We start from the raw sequence: 24,385 nt of genomic DNA, 5'->3' as shown, positions 1-24,385 counted from the left end.
ACTTTCTTCCACTTCAAGATCTTTAACTTAATCTCATTTGCAAAGTTCTTTTCGCCATGTAAGGTACCATTTTCCATTTCCAGGGATTAGGATGCAGGTATCTTTGGGGACCATTATCCAGCCTACCACAGCATGTCATAGTGCAATTTATGTCTGTTTATTGTACGCAACTGGGTCTCCCTGGGGCAGGGAGACAGCCCTGCTGGACAGCTGCCCCATGTTTGCTAAGTGAGTGAAGAAATGAATGAATGCATGCTTCGCATTTGAGAGGAAGGTAACATTCCAACGGGGCTGGAGAGGATGAGTGTGAGCTTGCCAAGCGATATTCTAGGTGGAGTGAACAGCTTGTGAAACGGTGTGGAGGCGTGGGCTGAGAAGTTAGCGTGGAGGACATGCAGGTGGAGTGGGAGAGTGCAGAGGGAGGTGATGCTGGGCTGGTAGGTAGCTAGGCCACAGGCAGCGCGGAGGACACACTAATGGGCTTGGGTTTTGCCTTATGAGGAAGCAGTGTATGTCATGGTTGCTGCCATTATCTTCGGAGTCATTGCTTAGGTTCCGATCCCTGTGCTGCCACTTATATGCTGTGTAACTCTGGGGAAATTACTGGACCTCTCTGAGACCCAGTGCCCTGACTACTTCCTAAGGCTCTTTTGAGGAGCAGATGACTTTTGATGCTTGCAAAGCACTTAACACAGTGCCTGCAACAGTCAAAGGAATCAGAAAGTATTTGCCGCTATAATTGCCATCATTTTTTATAAATAGGATGTCTCTTGTTGATGACGATGTTGGGGAACCTTTGAAGAATTTAGGCCAGGCTGTGGCATGGTCAGATTTGCTTTCTAGAAAGATGCCTTTGACACTCGTGTGAAGATGTGGGGACCAGCACGGGGTGGGGCATCACACGGGGGGTCAGGAAACCAGTTAGGGGGCTGTGAGAATGATCTGGGTGAGAGACGAAGAGGCAGAGAGCAGAGATGGGTCCAAGAGAGATGTTGTTGCCATCAGGGTGTTCCAGAGATGTCTTTTCTGCTGATGTTCCCAGCTCAGAATGGTGCAAGGTGGCTTTTAGAGACCATCTAGCACCTGCGCCTCAGTCCTTGCTTTTCAGACACCTTGCCTTAGTCTCTGGGTGAAATAGTGACACAGGGGATAGAAGGCAGCGGACTCAGGTCCTCGGCTTCAGTGGCAGTGAGGACGGGGGTGGGGCGAGGTGTGGCTGGCTGGTGGAGCTTTCTGATGAAAGCACACTCCTTATTGCTGGGCCCTGGGGAGGGGGGCACAGTGTCTGTGTGCCCCCCCCCATCCTCCTGCTGCCCCTCTGTGCCTTAGCTCCCCTTTCCAGCTTGTTCTCTCACCATTCCCCACAAGAACACTTGCAGCATCCTGGTAGCCTAGGGGCGTAGGAATTTTGTGGCTCTGAGTTGAGGAAAATGGGCTCAGCTGCGTGGGGGAGGATGAGGGGCTGCCTGGGAGGCGGGTGGAGGAGCTCTGTGTTCCAGCGCCAGAGGAAGAAACCCGGAGTCTAGAGCAGGACGTGCTCAGGGATTCGGTACTGCGCGTCCTCCGTGGTCTTCCACTCACGCCCCTTCATACATCTTCAGGAGGAAGCCAATTCAATAGAACCTACCGTGGCAAGATTATGATTGTTACTTCAATCATATCTTAGCCTGCAAGGATGTTGGAGGAAAATATATTTCAATGCCACGTTCAAAAGAGCTGTCATTTTTAACATTGTAAATGGATTTTTCAAGGGGGTGATGTAATGTTGTTATTTTTAATACATTCTTTTTAAAAAGTGATTTTACTTCAGTTCAGATCGATGCATGCTGGAGGGGAAAAAAGATCCAAAGAGACCTGAAATACAGGTGGGCCATTTAAAGAAAGCTCTGTGTGCACATCTCTGAATTTACAAGTCAGGATCACAGTATGTATTCTTCGGTGCATTCCTGAGGTTTCTGATAAATGGCTGCTGATAGCTTTACAAGAAAGCTGGGAGAAAGGAGACAGACAAAAAAATGAGATAAGAAAATCTGTGCAGTGATTGCAGGAACGTGATGTGCCTGTGTGTGCGCGCACGTGCACGTGTGAATGTGTTTTCCAGCAGTATTACAGCGGCATCAGCAAATTAGCTTGCATTCGGTTCTCGGGAAGTGTCAAACTACAGGGTCCATCGACCTATATTGGTTGGTGTGTGTGTGTGTGTGTGTGTGTGTGTGTGTGTGTGTGTGTGTGTGTGTGTGTGTGTGTACAGAATTGAAAAGTGCCCCAGAGGTGATTTGGTCCCATCTGATACGGAACCTGTGGCTCGGTGAGGGAGAGTGCTGGTGCAAGGCATACGCAGAACCGGGCCAGAGCTGGAGAGAACCCGCCTCCTGAAGCCCCGTCCAGTACTGCTCCCACCCTTCTCCGCTGTTTGCATCTCTCTGTCATTCTCCCATGGTGCACTGACATTTCCTTTCTTTATTTCCAGGAGTCATCAGTTACCAGCATCCAATAAGGTCGACGGTGAGCTCGCTGTGCTGCAGCTTGGTGGGTACCACTGGGGCCTCTGTGCTGTGCCCATCAGGGCCCAGGGGGTCTTCATTTGGTCTGCCTGGGAGGTAATGGGTGGTAGCGCTCTCTGCTGGCCTGGGGGTGGGTCTCCTTTCTTCCCACCTGACCTCAGGAAGGAGGGGCTGGCCCGATGAGTAGAGCAGGCTTCTCTCTTTTTTGGTTGATGTCCAAATCCGTCTTCCACTGCCTGTCTCTCCCGAAGAAGTCCTTATAAGAAGTCTGGACATTTCTACATCCACACTGGGAGAGAGGGGGCAGAAAAGCCTTTTCTGCATTTGCAGGTTCTTTTAGGGTTACTCAGAACCTATAGAAGTCTCGAGAAGACAGTGCTCAGTCAAAATATTAGTATATCTCTGCCTGGAGAAGCCTATCCTTTACACATCTTCCCCCACATATCACTGAGGTGTAAAATACAAATCGTGAGGCGCATCAGTGCACAAACCTTTAGTGTTCAGCTCAGTGCCCTTTCACATGTGTATACATCTGTGTACCTCCTCTGCAAGATCTAGATAAGAACATGTCCATCCACTCTTTCGTTTTGAAGCCATCTTTTTTTTTTTTTCTCTCTTTCTGGAATTCTCTACTCCCCAAAGACTGATGTGTTTGCAGGACTTGGCAAAAGCCAAGAATAGAATAAAGGAGGACAACCAAGGACCAAACATGAAAGGACGAGGCTTGAGTGCCATTGACCTTTGCTCTCCTCCTGGAAGCCAGCAATTTACCTGTTGGACCATTTTGGCGTACAGGAGCTGAGAGCTGCTCACACCCTTTTCGTCTCCTTTTAAGCACTCCCTTTAATATGAAGGAGGAAAGCAGCTCGCCCTTTGGAAGTGACTTGTGTGAGACATGCTGACAGTTTGCTTTGATGAAGTTGAAAGGCAGGGGCAGGCCTCCGAATGATGGAGGCAGGGGTTTGTTTATTCTGCTTAGTTCTTCTCAGAGGTAAGAGGAGTTCCTCAGAGGTTTGTTTTTTTTTGTTTTCTGTTTTTTTATTTTTGTCTGCGTTGGGTCTTCGTTGCTGCGCACAGGCTTTCTCTAGTTGCGGCGAGCGGGGGCTACTCTTTGTTGCACTGTGCGGGCTTCTCATTGCGGTGGCTTCTCTTGTTGCGGAGAAGCCACGGGCTCTAGGCGCGCGGGCTTCAGTAGTTGTGGCGCACGGACTCAGTAGTTATGGCTCACAGGCTCTAGAGCGCAGGCTCAGTAGTTGTGGCTCACGGGCTTAGTTGCTCCATGGCATGTGGGATCTTCCTGGACCAGGGCTTGAACCCGTGTCCCCTGCATTGGCTGCACCACCAGGGAAGCCCCCTCAGAGTTTTAATCATCAGAAATGGCTGGTGGGATCATTTGGCCCACCCAGGAAGGGGCAGATTTCACTGGGCACACGGCTGTGCAGAATGAAGGCCGGAGCCGGGAAGGGCGGGCATCTGAAGCCTTTCTGTGAAGCGCTTTAAGATTTTCTAATGAAAGCCACTCCTGTTTGGACATAAAGTTCCCGGCCTTGGGACCCCAGAGGGCTTCTATTGGGAGGAAGGCTTTTAGCGATTCTCTCAGAACCAAGCTGTTTGAAGTGTGTGTGCCTTTTCCGGAGGGAGGCCGACCCCTCTTTGCTGGTGGCTCAGCTGACGATTTAGAGAAGAAGATGGAGATAAAAGATAAGAGGGCGTGCAACCCAGTCACCCAGAGAAAGGGGAAGAGTAGTTTGGGGTGGGGGGTCAGAAACAAGGAATAGCATTCCCTTCCCCATCCCAACTCATCTTTCTTTGGTTCAAGTCAGCAAACTTTGGTTAGCATTACATGCCTGGGCACATACAGGGCTGTCAAAGGCACTTTTCATCGCTGTGATGAAAAGTGGCCTTGCCTTCTTGGAGGGTGGGGCTGGGTGAGACGAAGGAATAGAGGTGACCCCTGATAGCAACACACAAAGTGGATGACCAGCAGCTCCTCACTGCTTCAGGAGGTGAGTAGGCCAAGACTGTGGTGGGTTCCAGAAGTTTCCATAGTGAGGTGGCATTTAGACTGGGCTTGACGGATGAGCAAGGTCTTGTCAAGCAGAGATGTGAGGCGAACGACGTTTGAGGCCATCTCTGGATGTGCGTGGAGGATGGATTTTAGGGCCAGGAGTCTGCACGTTTGGGAGACTGGTGAGGGTCTCTTGGAATAGTTCCAGAGAAGAGGTGCCTGGGGCCCTGTTCTATCTGGGGAAATCCTATGGGTACTTCAAGACCCTGATCAAATATTTACCTCTTGTGGGAAGCTTCCCTGACCGTTTAAGGCAGAATTATTTGCCTCTTCCCCTCTGCTCTTATAACCTTTGCACCCGTCTCCATTTTAGCACTAACGTCGTGTTCTTAGGCAGTGAGCTCCTTGAAGGCAGGCGTGGTGTTTTCACCATCTCTGGACCTCCTCCGACCCACATGACCAGTGGCACGTCATGCGTGCTCAGTAAAGTGCTTGATGAACGAATAGAAAAATGACAACACGTTCCTGTAACAGTGGGGAGAGAAGGGGGGCAGCGTATGAGGGTTCTGGAGGCGGTATAATCTGGAGGCTGGAGCAGCGTGGCGTGTGGGAGAGGGTTGAGGTTTTGGCCTGGGTCCCTGGTGGAGGGTTGGGGAGATGGAGTCTTATCAAAATGGAAGCCTGGAAGGCTTCTGTGCTGAGAACCCTGAGTCCGGGGCATTGGGGCACTTCCAGGAGAAGATATCTTGCAGTTAGTGTGAAGTACTGGGTGGGAGCTTGGAAACAGAGATATACGGGCCTCTATTAAGTACTACCAAGTATATGTATATGTTTTCCTCCAAAGGGTAAATAAAATGGTATGGGAAACAAAATCCCTTGCTTCTTTTCAACCAGGCATTTACACCAGGGCCTTAAAAATAGCATTTTCAAGCCACTGGCGTTTGCAGCTGGTTTTATCTGTTTGGCCAACATGTCATGCTGGAGTGCTTTGTTTTCCTTTGCACGGCCATCCCGCCACATCTGGACCTGCCTCATGGTCCTGAACCAGCTCCCTGCACAGGCGCCAGCTGCCTCCTGGCAGAAGCCGAGGGAGGCTGCCTGTTCCTGGGGGCTCCATCAGTCAGCCCCCTTTGGGCCCCCAGCCTCCAGCCTCAGACTTAGTTCATGGGGCTCAAACAGAGCATGTTTCAGCCCTGGTTCCCTTCAGGACAGCCTTAGACCTAAACAGAAGCCTCCAAATAGGCTTAAATCCTGCCCGCTCTGGGCCTCCAGGAAACAGTCTGGCTGAGGCATCACAAGGACCCTTCAGGGCCTGGCAGAATCACTCAGTTACTCTCCCCCTCTGTTTCGGCCCTCAGATGCCTAGGATTGGATTAATCACACATCTCTGTTGCTTAATTAACATTCTCAGTATTGACCTTTGCAGAGCCTGCTCATTGGCCTCCCTCTTGCCTTTCCTTCCTGATTTCCCTTTAGCCTCATGCTACACTCCCATGAGCCTTGTCTCCGTAAGCAGCCACTCTCACGTATTTAGTGGCTTCTTTCTGCTTGTGTGTGTTCTTGCAAAAATCCTTAGTGTTGTTTTGTGTGCATGTGTTTATAATGGATGTAAATCGTGTTGTGTTATACATCCCATTTGCTTTCTTACTTTCGCTACCCAGAGCCATGTTTTCAACACCCGTGTGTGTTGCTGGGTGAACATCTGGTCTTTATTTCAGGTGTTTTTGTAAGGCCATGGTCACAGGGTGGCTTTTTTAGAGACCCTAACTAAGAAAGGTTCTCATTTAAATTCCAGACTTGTTTAAAAATTTTGCTTCACCCTGAAGGTAAAATCTGTCTCCATCTCAGTGGACCGAGCCTCGTGCTGTGCCTGGTCCTCCTCCAGGGGGGAAAAGGAGGCTGTAGAATAAGATTTATAGCACGTGTTCTGGGGATGTTGGCCTTTGCACACCGTCTCAGAAGATGCGGGGCAGGGACTGTGACGTTTCTGTAGTCCCAGATGCACAGAATTATGGCAGGCAATGTTGGTTTCTATACAGCGTGGCGTGCTTTTTAAATAAGCCTTCAATCTTGGGGAAAGGGGGATGGAAAAAGTCTCCAGAGGCTCTCTGGAGACCGGCCTGCCCAGCTTTGCCAGCATCGTTGCCTTGGGCTGTTTTCACTTGGGTCCTGCATCTGAGGGTTCTGGCGGATGCTGCGGCAGTGCGTATGGTGGCGAGAGGGAGCCTCACCGGCCGGGAAGGCACAGGCTGATGCTGACAACACCCACGCTGGGACCCTCTCTGGGCCTCAGTCACCCCAGCTATGAGAATGTGACTTAGTTTCCCTTCTGGCTGGAGGTCCAGGGAGGTCTGACTGGCAGGATGGCCGAGCAATTAGGAGTTGGCCTGGGTTTATGTTCTATCTCTGCAGCTTTCCATCTGTGTGACTTTTGGTCAGTTACTTAACTTCTCTAAGCTTCAGTTTCCTCATCTTTAAATGGGGTGATGATACTCTCTCGTGGAAGCTGTTCTGGGGCTTAGATGATAAAACACAGATGGTAAGTAAATGAAAACCATGATAGTGATAATCTATTATAACTATTATTATTCTCGCAGGAAGGGCGGCATTTTCTTTCCCGATTCCGCCCTCTTCATGTTTGTCCTCAGGGGGACAGATCTGTGGGTCACGCCCACCTTTCGTAAGAATTGTGTCTGAGCCAAGCTTTTCTGGGCCTGACTCGCAGCTTAGGCCTAGGCCCTTGTTTCTGCATGTCCACGAGCAGAGCTTTCTAGTGGACTGATAGCCAGGTCCCATCTGCCAGCATCCTGGGACCAGCGTGGGGTGACACGGAGCAAGGGCTCTCACTCTGCCTTTCTCCTTCTGATGAAGGCTTGGGAGCCTCAGCAGGGACAGGGGGTGGGTGGTGGAGGAGCCCTCCTCTCATTCCAGCCACCTCAAGACTCATCAGTGTCCTGAGTGTTAAATGGCTTCCTAGTCTGTTCTCTGTGAGTCATAACAAGGAGCTCACGTGGCCACGGTTGTCTTTCAGAGGATGTGGAGGATGAATTGCCAAGGGAAGAAGTCATCCTGTCTCCAGTGCCATCGATACTCAAGCTGCAAGTAGAGTCGAAGCCCATCGACCTCTCAGTGGCAAAGGTGGGTGTCAGTTGAAAAGTGCCAGGTGATGTGTCTGGATTTGAGTTGGTGTGAATTGAAGGCATCTGGGTTTGAGTTGGTGTGGATGAGGTGATTTTCTTTCTTTCTTTTTTTTTTTTTTTTTTTTTGTGGTACGCGGGCCTCTCACTGCCATGGCCTCTCCCGTTGCGGAGCACAGGCTCCGGACGCGCAGGGCCAGCGGCCATGGCTCACGGGCCCAGCTGCCCCGCGGCATGTGGGATCCTCCCGGACCGGGGCACGAACCCGTGTCCCCTGCATCAGCAGGCGGACTCTCAACCACTGCGCCACCAGGGAAGCCCGATGAGGTGATTTTCATCTCTCTGGCTCCATTCATCCTGTTATAAAATCTCTCAGTCACTGTTAAAAAGGAAATTTGCATGTGATGTGGAAGAAAACCTGAACGGAGAGTCAGGAAAACAAGGGCCTAGTCCTGGCATCTCCCTCTCCTTCTCTGAGACAAGAGGTGAGGATACAACCTCCTCCCATTCAAACATTCCGGAATCCAGCTTTTCTGTTGGTCCAGAGCTCTGCTTCACCATGTCCGCAACCGGTAACTCCAGGGTTGCGATGGGAACGGGATAATTGTCCTCATTAGCTTGACTGTGCTCCTGCACTGGTCCCCCGAGCTGGGCTCAGGCTGGGCTGCAGTGAGGGAAGGACAGGGAAGTGTTACCAATTCCTCAGCGCCACCTGGGCTCACACCAGTGACCTCCTGGAGTCACAGGACTTCGGGAGCCGGTTCCTGGCCTGGCCTCAGCAGCCTCCTCTGTGGGGATGTCCTGGATTCCTCACCATCTCTGCTGCCATAGGGCCTCGCCCATCTCCGTGGCCAGTGGTTCCTGTGGGATGGAATGCTGCCCCTGCTGTCCTCCACTGGCTTTTCAGCCAGGATCCAGGAGGGAAAAATAAAACTCCTGGGGACACAGCTGACCCTGTTCTCTTCCTGCTTACCAAGTATTTACTCAGCACGCAGATGAAAAGTCAAAGGTTTTTCTAGAGGTTTTGTCCCTCCCCATCCTTCTCCTCCTTTTCCCTTCCTTCTTTTGAAACCACAGGGAGAGGGTCAGACACAGTTAAGTAGCCCCAAGCCTGGGAGTAAGTGCTCTGGTTGTCTGTAGCCACAGGGCTATGATTCTTTGCAGTGGGTACCGCTATTTGGTGAAGGGTCCTCAGAGGCCTCTAAAGACCACCCAGTAGTAGCATCTCCAAAAGCAGCTGAAAAAAACCGAGGCCCACACAGAGAAAGGAGGACCCAGGACACGTGGTGTCCACAGCCACAGCAAGCAGGACCCAGGTTTCCAGGCTCGTAACCCTGTGACCTGGCAACCATACTGTGCCTAGCTGGGAGCTGTCATTCTGTGATTGAGAGAATAGACATGGGCTTCAGCCGGAAAACTCAAGGTCCTATCGTTTCTAGGCTCTTGGGAAACTCAGTCCAAATACATCGATGATCGTAGTTGGTGCAAGAAGGGGAACCAAGCCCTGACAGATGAATTTACCCACCCCTCTCTCCTGTGTGCCACTAGCCCACATGTGATGACGTGTAGACAAACGCTCTGTCACAGAGATTTTCCTTGTACTTAGTGAAAAGAAAAAAAAGAACCGATTCTAGAGGGAAACGTGAGTCTGTAGGAAAGATATGACCGGCAAAGAGACGGTCTGAGCGGGTAGTGACAGAATCCACGTGCTGGCCCTTCAGATACTCTCGGATGTAGAATCATGGCAGAGAGAGAAGAGGCAGCCGGCATGGGGAAGGGGCAAGTGGAGATGAGGCTCTGCTTTCCCATCCACGGGCTGGTCAGTGGGGAGGGGTTGGCACTTTCTGGGGCTCTGGAGGGTGAGGCTTGGGTTGATGGGAGATCCGTATCAGCCAGAAGTTTTGAGAACACAGAGCTGTGAAGAAATGGAGGGGCCGCCTTGGGAAGTGGTGGGAACCCTCTTCACTTGGTGGTTGGAGTGTTCAAGCCAAGTTTATGGGGGGAACCACTCTCCGGTGATGTTGCAGAGGAGATCCTTACATGTGGGAAGGGGTTGTACTAGTGTGGGGTTGGCAAACTTTTTCTGTAAAGGGCTACATAGTGTATTTTTGCCTCTCGGTGGCAACCACACAGCTCTGCCATTGTAATGTAAAAGAAAACACAGACAATATGTAAACAAATGGGCATTGCTGTGTTTCAATAAAACTTTATTTACAAAGCAAGTGGAGGGTCGGATTTGGCGTATGGGTCACAGTTTGCTAGAGCACCAGTTCTCAAACTTGGCTGTACGTTGGAATCGCCTGGGGAGCTTTTAATAGTACAGATACCAGCGTCCGACGCCCAGGGGTTCTGCTTTAGTTGGCCTGGCACGGGGCCTGAGCGTCAGGATTGTTCAGGGCTCTGTAGGTAATTATAATGTGCAGTCAAGAACCTCCAAGGTCTTTTGTAAAACTAAAATTTTGTGTATCAAGGAACTTCTAAGGAAGCTCAAAAGATTTTGGCCTGGGTCAGCACAGGCTGGTAAGGTTTACAGATATTTCAGAGGTAAGACCCTGAGGGTCCATTTTCTCTGTCCTCAAACATGAGAAGAATGGGTTTGCAAAATAAAAAGAAAACAGATTACCCTGCTGGAAAACAGACTACCCTGCTAGAACTCAAGACCAGCTCCTGTGGGAATGCAAACACCCAGCAGTGTACTGTTGTTTGCTTTTAAAACAACCAATACAATTCTCTCTTCTTTTGACAGGACATAAAGACCATTCTGTTTGGTTCCAGCTTTTGCTGTTTCAACGAAGAATGGAAACTTCAGAGTTTTTCCTTTAACGACTCAGCATCATTAAAATATGGCATCGTGCAGAACAAGGCAGGTTGTTTTTAAGTGCCCCCGGGGACCCTGCTGTGGGCCCATCATGGACAGGGGCACACGTCCCCCAGTTTGGTAAATCCTGTGGGTGTTGCCTGCGCCAGCCCCTCATTTGCTGAGTTGTCACCCAGGGCAGGAACTTCACGTGTGGCTGGCAGAGCAGAGCGGGGCAACATGACCGCTGCCGTGAGGGGTGCATGATGCCGGAGGGGACAGGGAGCAGGAGGGGGGCCTGTGTCCGCTCAGGGGTACCAGAGAGGGTCCTTAAGCTAAGTACTGAGAGACGATTTTGCAGGTAGAGCTGGAGAAAGGATACTGGAGGCAGAGGGCAGCATGAACAAAGGGAGGCCGTGTGAAAATACAGGGACTGCAGGAAGGGGCAAAAGTACCAAGCGTGAGGACCAGAAGTGTGCGGGGAGGATATGATATAAGACAGAGAAATGGAGGTAGATTGTGGCAGGATTTGAACATGGCTTATACACAGTTGCCAAGATACGCATTTTCAGGGCCAGAAGATAACTGTAAAATCCGGCAGCTTATCCAGGTTCCGTTTCTCAAGCCCCAGGAGCCTCCCCCTGCCCCACACTGCCTGAGGAAGAACCCCAAGACCACCCACTTCTGCCCCTAACTTGGCCAAGTCAGCACACCTTCTTGCATCCCGAGTTCAAGGGCACCCACGGCCCCTGCTCTGACAGTCCTTGTACTTGTTGATGCCTACAGGGGTGAGCTCCTCAAGGAGCCCTCTCCCTCCAAGTCACACCTACTAGGTGCTGAGGCAGGCCACTGGCCGGGGAACAAGATTGCTTACACAAGCGGAGGCTGCCCAAGGGGCTCGCTTCTGGCTGAGATGGTCAGGGAAGCCTTCCTGGAGGAGGAGGCCTTTAGGATGGGCCTTGAAGGCTGGGTAGACAATTGACACCGTCAGCCTGTGGACACGGAAACATGTCTCTGGATGCCTGGACGCCCATGGTGACAGCCGCTGACGGGTTGTGAAGAGTCACTTTCCCCCCATCACACACCACAGACCTTGCTCCTTCCTCTAGCGATGGGCACCTGGGCCTCTGTCACCCCCTCTCTGTGACTCAGGGTCAGCACTTCACAGAAGTAGTCACCACGCAGGAGACCCCTGTTTGAGGCTCTGTAACCTGTTGGAGGAGGCTGGTTCTGGAGGAGCAGGTGGCCCTGCCCTGGGTCCGTTCTTACAGGCACTGACGCGCATCCTTCTTTGCAGGGTGGTCCCTGTGGGGTTCTGGCAGCTGTCCAAGGCTGTGTCCTACAGAAACTCCTGTTTGAAGGAGATAGCGGAGCTGACTGTGCTCGGTAAGTCAGCGCTCATTCTGGCAATAGCTTCTCTTCCCAAGGCTTCTCCTCACTGTCCAGAAAAAATAAGCAAGGAAATGTGTGTTTGCTCCCTGATATTTCCCGTCTTCTGGAAAGGGGAAACGGTGGCTGGCTAACAGGGCCAGTGCTGAGCAGTTTAAATGACCTGCATGCCATTTGTTTCTAAGAGCAGGGAGGCTTGTTAAGTCCCGTGCCACATGGGAAGTGGCGGTTGGAACGGCACTGAAACTCAGGCCACCCCCTCCTCAGGAGGGAGCACAGCAACCACCAAATCCCATCTACACCCAGGTCAGCCTGCTGACCCCTCCACTGAGCCCAGGTCTCCCCTCCCTCCCCTCGTTCCCCCACCTCTGCTGACAGCCATCTCCACACGGTCCAGCCAGACCTGCAGGATGCAGTTTCCTCCCCTTGGCCATTCTGTCCCCACCTCACACGCTGAGTGTTTGCACACAGCCCTTCGTTCTCGTCCTTACTCCCTCCACAGACATTTCTGGAACATTCTCTCTGTGCGGATACCGGTGATTCAGAGAGGAATAGACGCATTCTCTGTTCTCCCGAGTGCTCTGTGAGGTTGAGGGATGGAGAGAAATCCATAATCCTACCTTGCGGTTGGTGCTCAGGTAGAAGGATTATCGAGGGGCTACCCAAGGCTGGGGCCAGCTCGGCTAGTTTGAGGAGGCAGCCCTCTTACCTTAAGCAGTAACTACGTGCCCAGTGGTACGGAGTCGCCCTCAGATTTACAGAACTTCTGGCACTTGTCTTTCTTTTTTAGTTCAGATCTAATATACATACAGAAGAGCACACAACTCAAAGAAGGATGCAACTCATGTACGTTCTGCTTAATGAATTATTGCAAAATCACACACCCATGAACACAGCACCCAGATCAGGGAAGAAAATATTTCCAGCTCCCTGGAAGCATCCTCCTGCCCAGTAGATACCTCCATTCTCTTCTCCAAAGTTGCGATTAAGCGGATTTGAAAATCACAGCTTAGTTTCGACAATTCCTGAACTTGAATTCAAGGGGCTTGCCTTTTTTTATTTTAAAGACAACAAGGCCCATCCCCCATTTATTCACGTTCAAATTCCTGGGAAAGACACTAGTTCCCCAGACATCCAGCCAAGCTTGTACAAAACGAAACACATTTTACCAGCTTAGAGGATGTGGCCTTAGACAGGATTCAAGTGAAGGTGGCTTTTCATGCTGGGCACTTCAGAATTTGTCCGATAATATGATTTGTCTAATTACTTTACAAAGTAACAGTCAAGGTGCTTGGTTTCAAGCTGAAAGATGCTAACCATAAGCATAGCGTAACTACAGCCGGAAGCCCAGCGACACAACATTTGCACAGCAAGGTCTGACCTTGTGCTGTTCTCCCCAGTGCCTGCTCTGGAGTCCAGTCCAGCAAAGCGCGGCCCACACAGTGAGCGTCCGATGGTCAGGGACGCTCCTGGCTGGCTGGTTGGCTGGGACTGGCTAAGCGAGGGACCTCTGGCTGCCTGCCCTCTAAGGGCGCAGGGACCCTCTCCGAGCACATATGCACCTCCACTCCTACCTTCCCTCCTTGCACTGGAGAGGGGCGCACGGGGAGGACTTAATAGGCGCTTGGAGGGCGTGCGGGCCTCAACAAGGCAGCTGTGGCCTTGCCCTCATGGCACCTACGACTGAACACGAGAGCCAGATGAACAGGAGGTCCCAGGGGGACGTGCAGGGAGCTCAGGGCCCACCCGGACGTGAAGAGGGTCAGGCAGGCTTGCTGGAGGAGTGACATTTTAATCTTACTGAGATCCGGAGGATGAGCAGGGCTCCTGACTGGCTTCGCACACACCCTCGCACAGGCTTGTTCCTCCCTCGATTTCTCCTTTCCCAGCAAATCCCTCGGCCTCCTTCCCTGGCTCCTCACGCGCAGAGGCCATGGCCTCAGGGCCGCCTTCCCCGACCTCCCCAGACGCTGCCTGCAAGGCCCCCACCATTGGATGCCCTCTTTATCCAAGTCATTACCTGTCCACTGTCTGTGCGCCAGAACACAAGCCCCCTGAGAACAGGGGCCTTCCTAAGCTGCCTGGGCCGTAGCCAGTCCCTGGCATCCAGCCCCAGGCCTAGTGCACAGAAGAGGCCCTCAGAACTTTTGTTGAATGAACGCACGGGACAAACATGTGAGTTATCCAGACTGACTGGGAGGGAGGGGATAGTATTCCAGTAAGGAGAACAACATGTGCAGAGGCCTGAGGGCAGGGAGTGGCCAGGGCAGAGTGTAGGGGGCAGGGCGAGACCCGGGCCAGGCTGCCAGAGGGCCCTTGGGGCCCAGTGGCTTGCTCAGGTCAAGCCTTGGCCTTGGCCCTCGTGGGAGGTGTTTGATAATTCGTTTCAGCCCCCACGTCCGTTCAGAGCTGCTTTTGAACTTGGACTTTGGACTTCTTGGGGGAAGTTGTAGATTATTTCCCAGCAGTCAGGGAGGGGTGTATAAGTTGGTTCCCGGAAGGGCCGTTTCTGCCCAGGGCACAAGGCAGGCTTGGCTCCTTGTCGCCCGCCCTACAGTCCCGCTAAGGGGATGTGACAGCCTCTGGATCCCCAGGCACGTCCTTGGGAGAGAGTTCTGCTCGCCACACCTGAGAGGGGAGCTACGGCTTGGAAGGCGGAAAGCCATTCAGGCTGGGGGCCCAAGACGGGCTCTGGGCAGAAAGAAAACTGTACCAGCTGTGGGAAGAAGAGTTGGGGCCAGCCTAGATTGAAGGCCCTCGGAGGCCGGGCTGGTGGGGCAGGAGGGGAGGAGGCTGGAAGGGGCTGCTGGCTGCTGGGAGCTATGTGTGGGGTGTGCCTGGTGGGAAGGAGCCCCGCTCTGGGGGAAGGCTGCCTGGGTGGGCCAGAGGAGGCCTGTGCCGAGCAGCCGGGAGAGCTCGGCCTGCTGGCCAGGCAGGGTCCCGCCCACGGGAAGCGCGGAAGGGTTCATGCTGCAGAAGAGTGACCTCACCTTTCTTTGGAGTCCCACAACCGTGGGTGCTCCTCGTAAGTCCCTCCCCTGTGGCACCTCCACGCCTGCGGCCCCAGGCCCTGCACCCAGAGCTGCTGTCCATGCAGACCGAGCGTAGTGGTCTGGCTTCCTGCTGGTGCTGGTGGCCGAGCAGGCCCAATAGTGGGCATTCTTCCCACCCATCCGAGAGGGAGGGGCGGAGAGCTTGGCCCAGTGACCCGGCTGCTCTCGCTGAAAGGGCCTCAGGGGACTCAGGGAGACCGGGCTCCGAGGGACCAGCTGGGGGAGGTCCCGGTGGTGATGGGCTGTGGGCAAGGAGTACCGGCTGCCTCCACACCCCCCATCCTATGTCTCCTCCTCTGGCTTCCGCTGCTGTGGACCTAGCTCTGCTGAGGCATGAGCCTGCCTCGGGGCTGGAGGCCGACTGGGGGCGAGAGGAGAGAGTCCTCCTGGGTTCAGGCTAGGACTTGGGTCAAGCAAAGGCCAGGGGAGTGAGTGGCCGGGGCCTGGGGCTGGCAGCCGAGGGGGGAGGTGAGAGCGGAGTCTGGTCGCCGTTTGCTGAGGTGAGGCCCTACAGGTTGGAGGCCACAGAAGGTCGTCCTTGCGAAGTGGGTGTCGGTGCAGCCTATAGGTGCCCGTGCTGAGGCTGTGGGGAGTGCCCAGCTCTGTGGTCCTTAGCTTGTCCCAGGATGGCGGTTGCTGAAGACAGCACTGGACCAGCCAGAGACCTGGATTACAGTTGTGGGCCAGCAAGGCCTCACTTTCTCCATTTGTGAATCTCTGTCCTGCCCAAGTCTGACTCAGTAAGGAAATGCAGACCAAATCCTTTGTAAATCAAGGGCTGTGCAAGTGGGTGGGACCTTGAGATCGCCTGCTGTGGTACATATGGGGAAACTGAGTCCCGGAGAGGGAAAGATGCTTGTCCAGGTTCACACCTGACCTCCGGGGCAGAGCCAAGCACGTCTGTCACACCACACCGTGCCCTAGAAGAGACTCTGAGCCCCAGGCGAGCCAGAGAGGCCGGGAGGGGCTGGTGCCGGGAGGCTGAGTGTCATGGGCTTGAAACACCCGAGGGCTGGACACCCACCCAGATGGACTCTCAGTGACCAAGGTGCAGCTCTTTAGGCTCTGTAGTTTACGAAGGGCTTCTAGGCAGAACCTCCCCATTTTTCCTAATTTGGGAAAAAAAAAAAAAATGAGAAGAGTACAGAAGAGTAATATGGCAAACCCCTGGGGACCTGCTGCCTCGTGTGAGTAAAGGATGACATTCGACATCCCTGCGGGAACCTCTCGCAGCCCGGCGCCTCTGGTTTCCTTGATTCATTTGTACGATCTTAATATTGATTGTTGGGGTCACTGATGTCGCTGCACAGGCTGGTGTGCTGAGCTGGGTTTGAGCCTTCAGTACTCCCTTTTGACTCTGAAATTCTAAGATTTCAGAAATGATCCGGTTTAAAAAAAAAAAAAAGGAAGAAAAAAGCAGGAAAGCTCCTCTGTTCTCTTTAGGAGCACCGCGTTGGCCCTCATGTCACACAGAGGCGGCACCTGGAGCTGCTGAATGCTGGGCGCTTTGGGAGCTCCGGGACCAGGACCGGTGGGCCTTCCTGCACTGGGTCTGCAGGCCTGGGCGGGCGTGGCCCCCTGCCTGCCATCTCCCCGCACGAGGCTGAGTGTCATGAGCTTGAAACCCCCGAGGGCTGGACACCCAGATGGACTCCCAGTGACCAAGGTGCAGCTCTTTAGGCTCTGTAGTTTACGAAGCCGCACGAGGATGTGACTGCGGCCTCCAGGGAAATCATGCTGAAATAATGGCTTCTTGGCAGAGGTGGTGTTTTTTCTGCAGGACTGTCTGGCTTCATTAAGACTCATCCCATCAGGCCGGCAGCCGGCCTCTCCTCAACTGGGGACGGCAGAGCCGGGCGGCAGGGCTCGGTGTTTTTCCACTTGAGGAGGGCTGTGCCAGCCGGCTCGGCTCGTGGGAAGCGATGGTGAGCCTCGTTCCGCTGCGGGCTCGGGGAGCGCCACAGGCAAGGGAGCTGTCCTCTCGCCTCTACTTCCCTTTTCAACTGGGGAAGTCGAGGCCCAGAGAAGGAGGGGCACTTGCCCAAGGCCCCTCTGGACCCATTAGCGGAGCCAGGCTTGGAACCCAGGTCTGGTGGTCCCCAGGCCAGCTCTGGCAGAGTTTGACCCCGAAAGGGGGCAGAAGGGTCTGCAGTCACTCACCAGCTTCTGATCCTTCTATAGGCTCAGACTAGCGGGCACGTCAGGGTGGACTGGTGAGCCTGTTTTGAGTTAATGATGGTAGAAACATCTTTTTAATCTGGAAGACTTGGGTAATTAAGCCAAACACAGGATGTATTACTTCCTGACACCCATCGCCCACCCTTAGACAAATCCTGCACTTCTTCTGTGAGGTATTAGACTCCTTTAAAGAAACTTCTCTTGGTGCGAGAGCCCGGCCAGGTGCTAGATTCGCGGTAGGGGTTGGATAAGCGCGTGCGTGACTGATGAAGGAAGTACATGCAGGACCACCCTGGTCACCGAGGTGAAGGCAGACCCTGAGTTCCTTGGTGAAGGTGGAGGCCGGCGATTCACTGCAGCGCCTCCCTCCTCCCTCTTGTCATCCGCACGCACCCCAGCCCTGAATACCCTGTGGCCGGTTACCTGGCAGAAGGGCCGGGCTGGAATGATGCTTGGGGGCATCTGGCCCAGGGTCTGCATTTTGGACATTCATCTCCTTGGAATCACAACCCACGGTAGTAGACTCCGTCATCCCCAGAGCTTGTTTCCTGCCCCACCCCCATCCAGGTGACCGCCAGTCGTGTCAGTCCCACCTCCGGAGCACCCATGCCCATTCCCTTCCCGCCCCTGCCCAGGACTGGGGTGCCCTGCTCCTCAGCTGAGCTGTACGGCCAGGGCCCGACCAGCACTGCTGCTTCATCTTGCCCTCCCTCCTGTCCTCACTGTACATACTCACCACAGGCTCCTCCTACAGCACAGGTGTGACCAGGGCACTCCCCAGCTAGATCCCTCGACATGGGCAGGAGCGGGGCAAAGTTATGCCTGGATTGTATCCTCTGTCTAGAATGTCCGTGCTGGAACACCTCCAGACGGAGCTACCAGGTCACCTTGCAAACATTCACTATGGTCCACACTAACTTACTTAAGCGGGTAACGCTTGCCTGAACGCTTCTCAGCGCAGCCACAAGTAAGATGTTAAAAACCAACATATACTAAGTACTTATCGCATGCCAGGCACTGTTAGAAGCCCTTCACACGTATTACTTCATTAATCATTAAAACCACCCTGTGAAGGAGGTACTATTATTGTCCCCTTTTAAAAGGGGGAAACTGAGGCACGGAGACTAAATGATTCACCCAAGGTCACACAGTAAAAACTGGACAAAGTGAAACAGCAGTGAGGGAAGAAGGAGAGCGTGGCGAGGTGGAACCAGCCATCTGGAGCTCCTGGTGTTGGGGACCAGCATCCCTTTGCCTCTGAGCCCATCTTTCCTGTACCTGCAACACTATCAAGAGATCTGGCTCCTGGGCCCGGCCTATCTTCCAGGTCTCACAGGCTCTAATTTACAGACCCTCTGAACTTCCGTGTTTCTACACAAAAGTTCTCATTCTTTTCATTGGCTTCCATTTAGTCTCTCCATCCTTCCCTGTGTCTTCTCCAGCATGCTCTTCCCTGCGTCAGCTCCAGACACAGCTTTCCAGAAAACGGTAGCACTGGGAGAAGTGCGGTGGTCGGGCCTGGGTTCCACTCCTGGCTCAAGGCCTTGGGGAAGCCCCTTGCCCTCGCTGGCCTTCGCCTCCACACCCGGATCCTTTCTCCTTTGTCCGATGAGCCCTGCTTTCCAGGCCCTCCTTGGTCCTTGGCAGCCTCTCCTGAATCCCAGAGCAATGTTTCCTCACCTTTTTTTTTTTTTTTTTTTTTTTTTGCGGTACGCGGGCCTCTCACTGTTGCGGAGCACAGGCTCCGGACGCGCAGGCTCAGCCGCTCCGCGGCATGTGGGATCTTCCCAGACCGGGGCACGAACCCGTGTCCCCTGCATCGGCAGGCGGACTCTCAGCCACTGCGCCACCAGGGAAGCCCTGTTTCCTCACCTTTGTTTTCATAGTTGACAGTGGCCCAGGGCCAGTGCTTCCCGAATCTCAGGTGCCCGGTTTGCTGGTGGTGTGGTAGCTGTTTCCAGAGGAGCAGGCAGGCTTCCTGAGGCTGCAGACGGTACCAGGCAGTCTGCGTCTCATTGAGTTAGAAGCATTGCCTGGTGTCAGCGGCTTGTCGTCACTTTCACATCAGATATAGGGAGTTCACCATCCTGTGAACTCTCTGGCCACAGCCAAAGTGGGCACTTGACGTTTCCATAAAGACAACAGCAATGGTTACGCTTTACTGAGCATTCTCCACGTGCCAGGCACTGGGCCGTGGACCTTACACAGATCATCTCATTTAAAGCTCCCAACACGATGAAGGAGGTACTACTGCCCCAGCCAGTCTAGGGATGGGGAAACTGAGGGACCCTGTGTCACGTTGCCTACCACTTTAAAGTCACTGGACCACAACGGCCTAGGTGCAGACGGCTGGCTCTGTGGCCCACGGACTGGGCCGTGACCACATGCCGCCCACCATGGTGACCTGTGTTCTGGTCTCCAGGTTCTCCTCTCCTATCCTGGAGAGGAAGGACAAACACCAGTTTTCACCTGCTCCCCACCCAACAGCTCAGCCTAGAGCTTTGGGTACTTGGTGACTGAAAACATGGAAGCTCCCTCTACGTTGCTGGGAGCCCTGGCGTCAAGCCCCTTTTGTTTGTTAGGTAGTGAGACACTCAGACACTCAGCCTGCCTTGATAGGAATTTAAGAAAACTTCCCAGAATCCAGGGGTGGGCAAGAAGCACAGCTCTGTGGAGCCCTGGAGACGGAAAGAGCGTCTGTACGTGACTATTGCTTCTTCTGTCCTTCTCACGGACTTCATGCACTAAGGGCCTGGCCTCTTCGTTGCCGTTTTTATGGTAAGAGGTCTCTCTGCCTTTTTTTTTTTTTTTTTTTTTTTTTTTTGCGGTTCGCGGGCCTCTCACTGTTGCGGCCTCTCCCGTTGCGGAGCACAGGCTCCGGACGCGCAGGCTCAGCGGCCATGGCTCACGGGCCCAGCCGCTCTGCGGCACGTGGGATCTTCCCGGACCGGGGCACGAACCCGTGTCCCCTGCATCGGCAGGCGGACTCTCAACCACTGCGCCACCAGGGAAGCCCCTCTCTGCCATTTTTGACACCACTGACTGCCTGTCCTTCTCCAGCCCTTTTGCTCCCAAGACTAACGGCCCATCTCCGAGCTCTGCCCTTCCTGCCTGCCTCCCCTGCCTCTCCCACGCGCTGGAGTTCCACGAGGCTCCAGCCTTGGCTGCCGCCTCTGCCCTCCTCATCCTCTCTCTGGGAAATCTTAGCCATGCAGGGTGCCGAGGACCCCTCACACGCTGCTGGTTCGTAAGCCTCTACTCAGCCCGAGCCGCTCTCCTGGGCTTTTAGAGCGACAGCTTCACCAGGGCATCCCACGTGCACCTCCAGCTGCGCACCGCCCCCCCCAGTCCCCGCCCCGTCGTCTCACGTGCACCTCCAGCTGCCCACGCCACCCCTCCCCCGTCCCCACCCACCGTGTTCCCCATTTCAGTTGGTGGCACCACCATGCACTCAGCAGAAGCCCAGCGTCATCCCGAATTCTCCCTTCCCCACGTCCCCACGCCCTATGTCCAAGTAACCGGAAAGTCAGGCTACTTTCCCCTCAGCACTCGTGGTCTGGTCTCCTGTCAGCTGGGGGAGCGCGGGGCACCTGCTTGCGTGAGCCGCTGTCTCCAGGGGCTTGGGCATCGGGGCTGGCCAAGGCTGGGCGGGGCAGGGCGGTGCCCCTGCCTGGGATGGCAGCAGTTCCGGGCTCAGTCCCCTGGGCTTTGTCAGAACCCGCAGCCTTTTCTCCCACCGCTCCAGGCCCTGCCGAGTCTCCAGAGGCCCATTCGCTCCCGTGGGTGATTTCCTCAGCCTGTTCCTCCTCCAGCCCCGCCACGGCCCCTCCCTCACAGCTCTTCCCTTGGTCTTCATCTGCAGAGGCCCTCTTCCCAGGCTCTGCCCGAGCCCCTGGGCCGCAGGGCTCCGCTGGGCAGCAGAGGAGAGGGCAGGCCGTCTTCCACAGGGCTGCGCTGTCTCTGATGTCTGTCCCCATAGGCATAAACACACTTCCCTTTTTGTCCTCAGGCAGCTGCAGCCTTCAAACGCTCTTAGGACCCGCTGCCTGGCCCTGGCCATCGCGGACATTGTGTGGCGGGCTGGAGGCCACACGAGAGCCGTGGTGACGCTGTAAGTGCTTCCCTGGGCTGTGTTGCTACCACTCCACCTCGGGCGGGCACAGCTCCAGGCCAGCTGGCTGTGCGCTCTCCTGTCCTTGGGGAAATCATCGTCTCACACAGGCCGCCTGGGCCTGAGGACCGTGTCTGTGTCCTCCCAGACCCCTGCCCTGTGCTCCAGGCCAGGAGGAGCCCAGAGAGTTGACCTGATGTGCTGGGCAGCCCCACACCAGGGGAGGGCCAGCCCTCCACATGGCTCCGGTCGAGAGGGGTCAGATCTGGGGATCCCTCTCTGCAGGGGGTGCTGGCGGATGTAACCAGCCTGAGAAAACCCATGCCCCCATCCCCGGCCCCCCACCGGCAGCTTGCTCCCCTCTACGTTTCTCTGATCCGGAGGCCTCGGAAAGCAGCCTCTAGGTCGACCCAGTCATTTGTACTGCTCCCCCAAGTCCCCAAAGCACACTCCTATTTGCTCTGTCACTTGGATCCCCGTTCCAGTGAGGAGACTCAGGGAGGTGAGAGATCAGCGGTGGAGCCAGCGCAGTCTTCTCTGCTACCTCTGTCCTACTGGTGGAGGATACCATCCTCGTAATCTATGTGGATGGTCTGCCGGCTTTTCAGCCTGACCCTTCAGAGTGGAAGCATCACGTCATCCCAGCTGTGTGGCTAAGCTTTAGTAAAGGGGGTGCCCTTTGGATACAAGGGCCACACCCTGGAAGGGGGCACAGTGGTCAGTAGAGCACAGAACTTAAGAGACTCCAAAGGCTGACCCCCAGTGCTGTTGCTTGTTGGCTCTGTGACCTTGACTAACCGAGTCGACTTCTCTGTGCCTAGCCTGTTTACTCACCTGGAAAATAGGGGTGATAGTAATGATTACTTAAAGGGGTGAATGTGGGAATTGAACAAGTTAACATAAATAAAATGGTATATAATGAATGATAATATCCATCAGTTTAAATAATTTATCCATATAAATTAGTGATAAGTAATAGTATGAAGCACTTAGAATAAGGTCTGGATCATACTAAGTATCGTGTCAGTGTTAGATATTATCATCATTATCACTATTGTTCTTATCGAGTGCTTGTCCTTGGTACCCATGTTCCAGGTAACTTACAAACCCTGGCCCTTAGGATCTGCATGGCAGCCTTGAGAGCATATGGGGCAAAAATTCAATCTCTCCTTACTTTACAGATTAGGAAACAGAAGCCCAGAGAGGGGCGGTGGCTGGTCCAAGGCTGCACAGCAGGCTAATGTCATAGTGGCCCCAAACCCAAATGCAGCTTCTAGTCCATGCCTTCCTGGGCTGCACATGCAGGTGCTGTGTAAACAGATGTCCTCCAAGAGGGCAGAGGCTGGACTTGCCTCAAGTCCCTAAAGACGAAGGGCAAGTGAGCATTCCTTAGTCTGGCAGCATGCTCGTCGGTGGGTGAGAGGCAGACTTCCTGCTACCAGGATTTGGGTTTGGTTATCCCGAGCTCTCCTTCGGCTGTCTTTTTTCCATCCCATATTAGCACCCGCACCTCTACCCCCTCCCGTTTAGTGGAGTTCTCCGGACCCGGCCTAGCGGGTGAGTTCAAAGCAGGGAAACGAGGTGCACTTGGCTCCCTTCTTTCCTTTGGGCCACCTTTTGGTTTGTCCTCATTGAGCAGCCCGTGTGGTTTTTGCCCTGGCTCTGGGGCATGTCTTCTCTCCACGCAGAGACTCATGCATCTCCCTTTCCTTTTTAGGGCTTCGAGAACACAGCAGTTCAGTCCAACCGGGAAATACAAAGCAGATGGAGTCTTAGAAACAGTACGGCTTTCTGGAAAATTATCACGCAACCTTTGGCTTTGTTTGGGGACAGTCTCCTTTCATATAAGTAAATCCTTCCTCAGTTGGGGATGGGCCAACCTTCCCTGTGGCCCAGGCCAGCAGAATCCTCCACCTGGGATTGGGGTGCGGGCAGAGGTGGGGGCCTTTGGGATGAGCTCTGGCCAGAACTGGCTTTATGGCCAAAAGTCCGATGGGCGCCCCGTCATGTTGAGCTTGTACAGAACCTGATGTCCCCCAGCGTTCGATGCACCATGCCTTTTGGCTAAACCCCAGCCTTTCCCGTGTCCCCCTTTATGTCATAGCATCCTCTCTGGGATTGCCATGAGAGGGTAGTGGGGGTGCAAGGGAGAGGAAGTTAGCAGAGAAGAGCTTTGATGGACGGAGCACCAGCTGGAAGGCCAGACCCAAGTAAGACAAAGGACAGGAGAGAAATGAGAGACGTGTGAAAATGTGGAAACTCTGAGACTCTCCCACAAATTAACCTCCTCTTCACTGAGGATTTTTGTTTTACTTAGCTTGTTCCCTTTGACCTTTTGGGCATGTGTGGCCCTGGGATCTTAATTAAGCATCTCACTTTGTTGGATGTTATCTGTGAAAGTGTTGTTTTCTGACCTGCATGAGAAAGCACAGGAGACGCATAACCACTGCTTTGCACTGAACTCAGGGCACCGCCTGCTGGGCTTAGAACAGGCCTGGTGATGGCGACCTGAGTGGGTCACCCACCCTGTACTCCCCTGTCCCCCGACCCTCCCCGCCCCCAAGGTGCTCCTCAGATATCTGTGACTAGCCTGCAGGGTGCAGCCCCGCCCATCAGGGCCATCCATGCATGATGCTGGCTCTGTGGCTTTAGTTCCATGATGTCTCCAATCCTGGGGCCTCTAAAGGCAGGCCCAGTGTTGCTGCAGGGCGGGAGCCCCAGAGACCCCAGCTGGGCCCTGCAGCCTTTAAAATCACACACAGGTGTAGGAGTGCCTCTCCACCCCCGCTCCCGAGGTCGCCGCTCTCTGACTGCAGAGACATTCCCCAGTGGGGTCTTCCAGCTGCTGAAGTTAGGGCCACAGAAACTAATCCAGCATGGGGGACCGTCCACCGGGCTTGGGCAGTTCACCCTGTGTGTTTGTGTTTCCCAGCTCATACTCCACAGTTTGACCTGCTACGAGGAACTGGTGACTTTTCTTCAACAGAGCGTCCATCAGGTACGAACGATGGTTTAGTTTGTGGGATGTGCGTTGCTAAGCTTCTGCTTTCTTTGTGGGAGACATGCTAGTGAACTGGGGGTGTTCCCCGTTCATCCCCACCCTGGAGTAGTGGGGCGAAGTCGGCTGGAGAAGAGTGGGCTTGGGGGCAGAGGGTCTGACCTCTGCCACTATTTCCTGGAGGGCTGACCATGGCTACAGGTAAAGGGA

At 54.1% G+C, this 24,385-nt stretch overlaps 1 protein-coding gene across 2 annotated transcripts in view; it reads left to right on the top strand.

Moving 5' to 3' along the window:
• Positions 1–24,385, top strand: part of MINDY4 (MINDY lysine 48 deubiquitinase 4) — a 125,006-nt gene that overhangs the window by 53,738 nt on the left and 46,883 nt on the right. For both annotated transcript variants that reach the window (XM_022583984.2, XM_089917546.1), the window contains exons 6-12: positions 2,471–2,529; positions 7,544–7,650; positions 10,396–10,512; positions 11,744–11,832; positions 21,076–21,177; positions 22,895–22,958; positions 24,110–24,175. In XM_022583984.2, coding sequence (XP_022439692.2) covers positions 2,471–2,529; positions 7,544–7,650; positions 10,396–10,512; positions 11,744–11,832; positions 21,076–21,177; positions 22,895–22,958; positions 24,110–24,175 — 604 coding nt within the window. The remainder of the gene's footprint in view (positions 1–2,470; positions 2,530–7,543; positions 7,651–10,395; positions 10,513–11,743; positions 11,833–21,075; positions 21,178–22,894; positions 22,959–24,109; positions 24,176–24,385) is intronic.

This window comes from Delphinapterus leucas, chromosome 9 (assembly GCF_059928025.1).
Source record: "Delphinapterus leucas isolate spDelLeu-1000000601 "Yukka" chromosome 9, BTC_Dleu_Yukka2, whole genome shotgun sequence".
Taxonomy (NCBI): Eukaryota; Metazoa; Chordata; class Mammalia; order Artiodactyla; family Monodontidae; genus Delphinapterus; species Delphinapterus leucas.
This window is presented reverse-complemented; position numbering and strand designations above follow the sequence as displayed.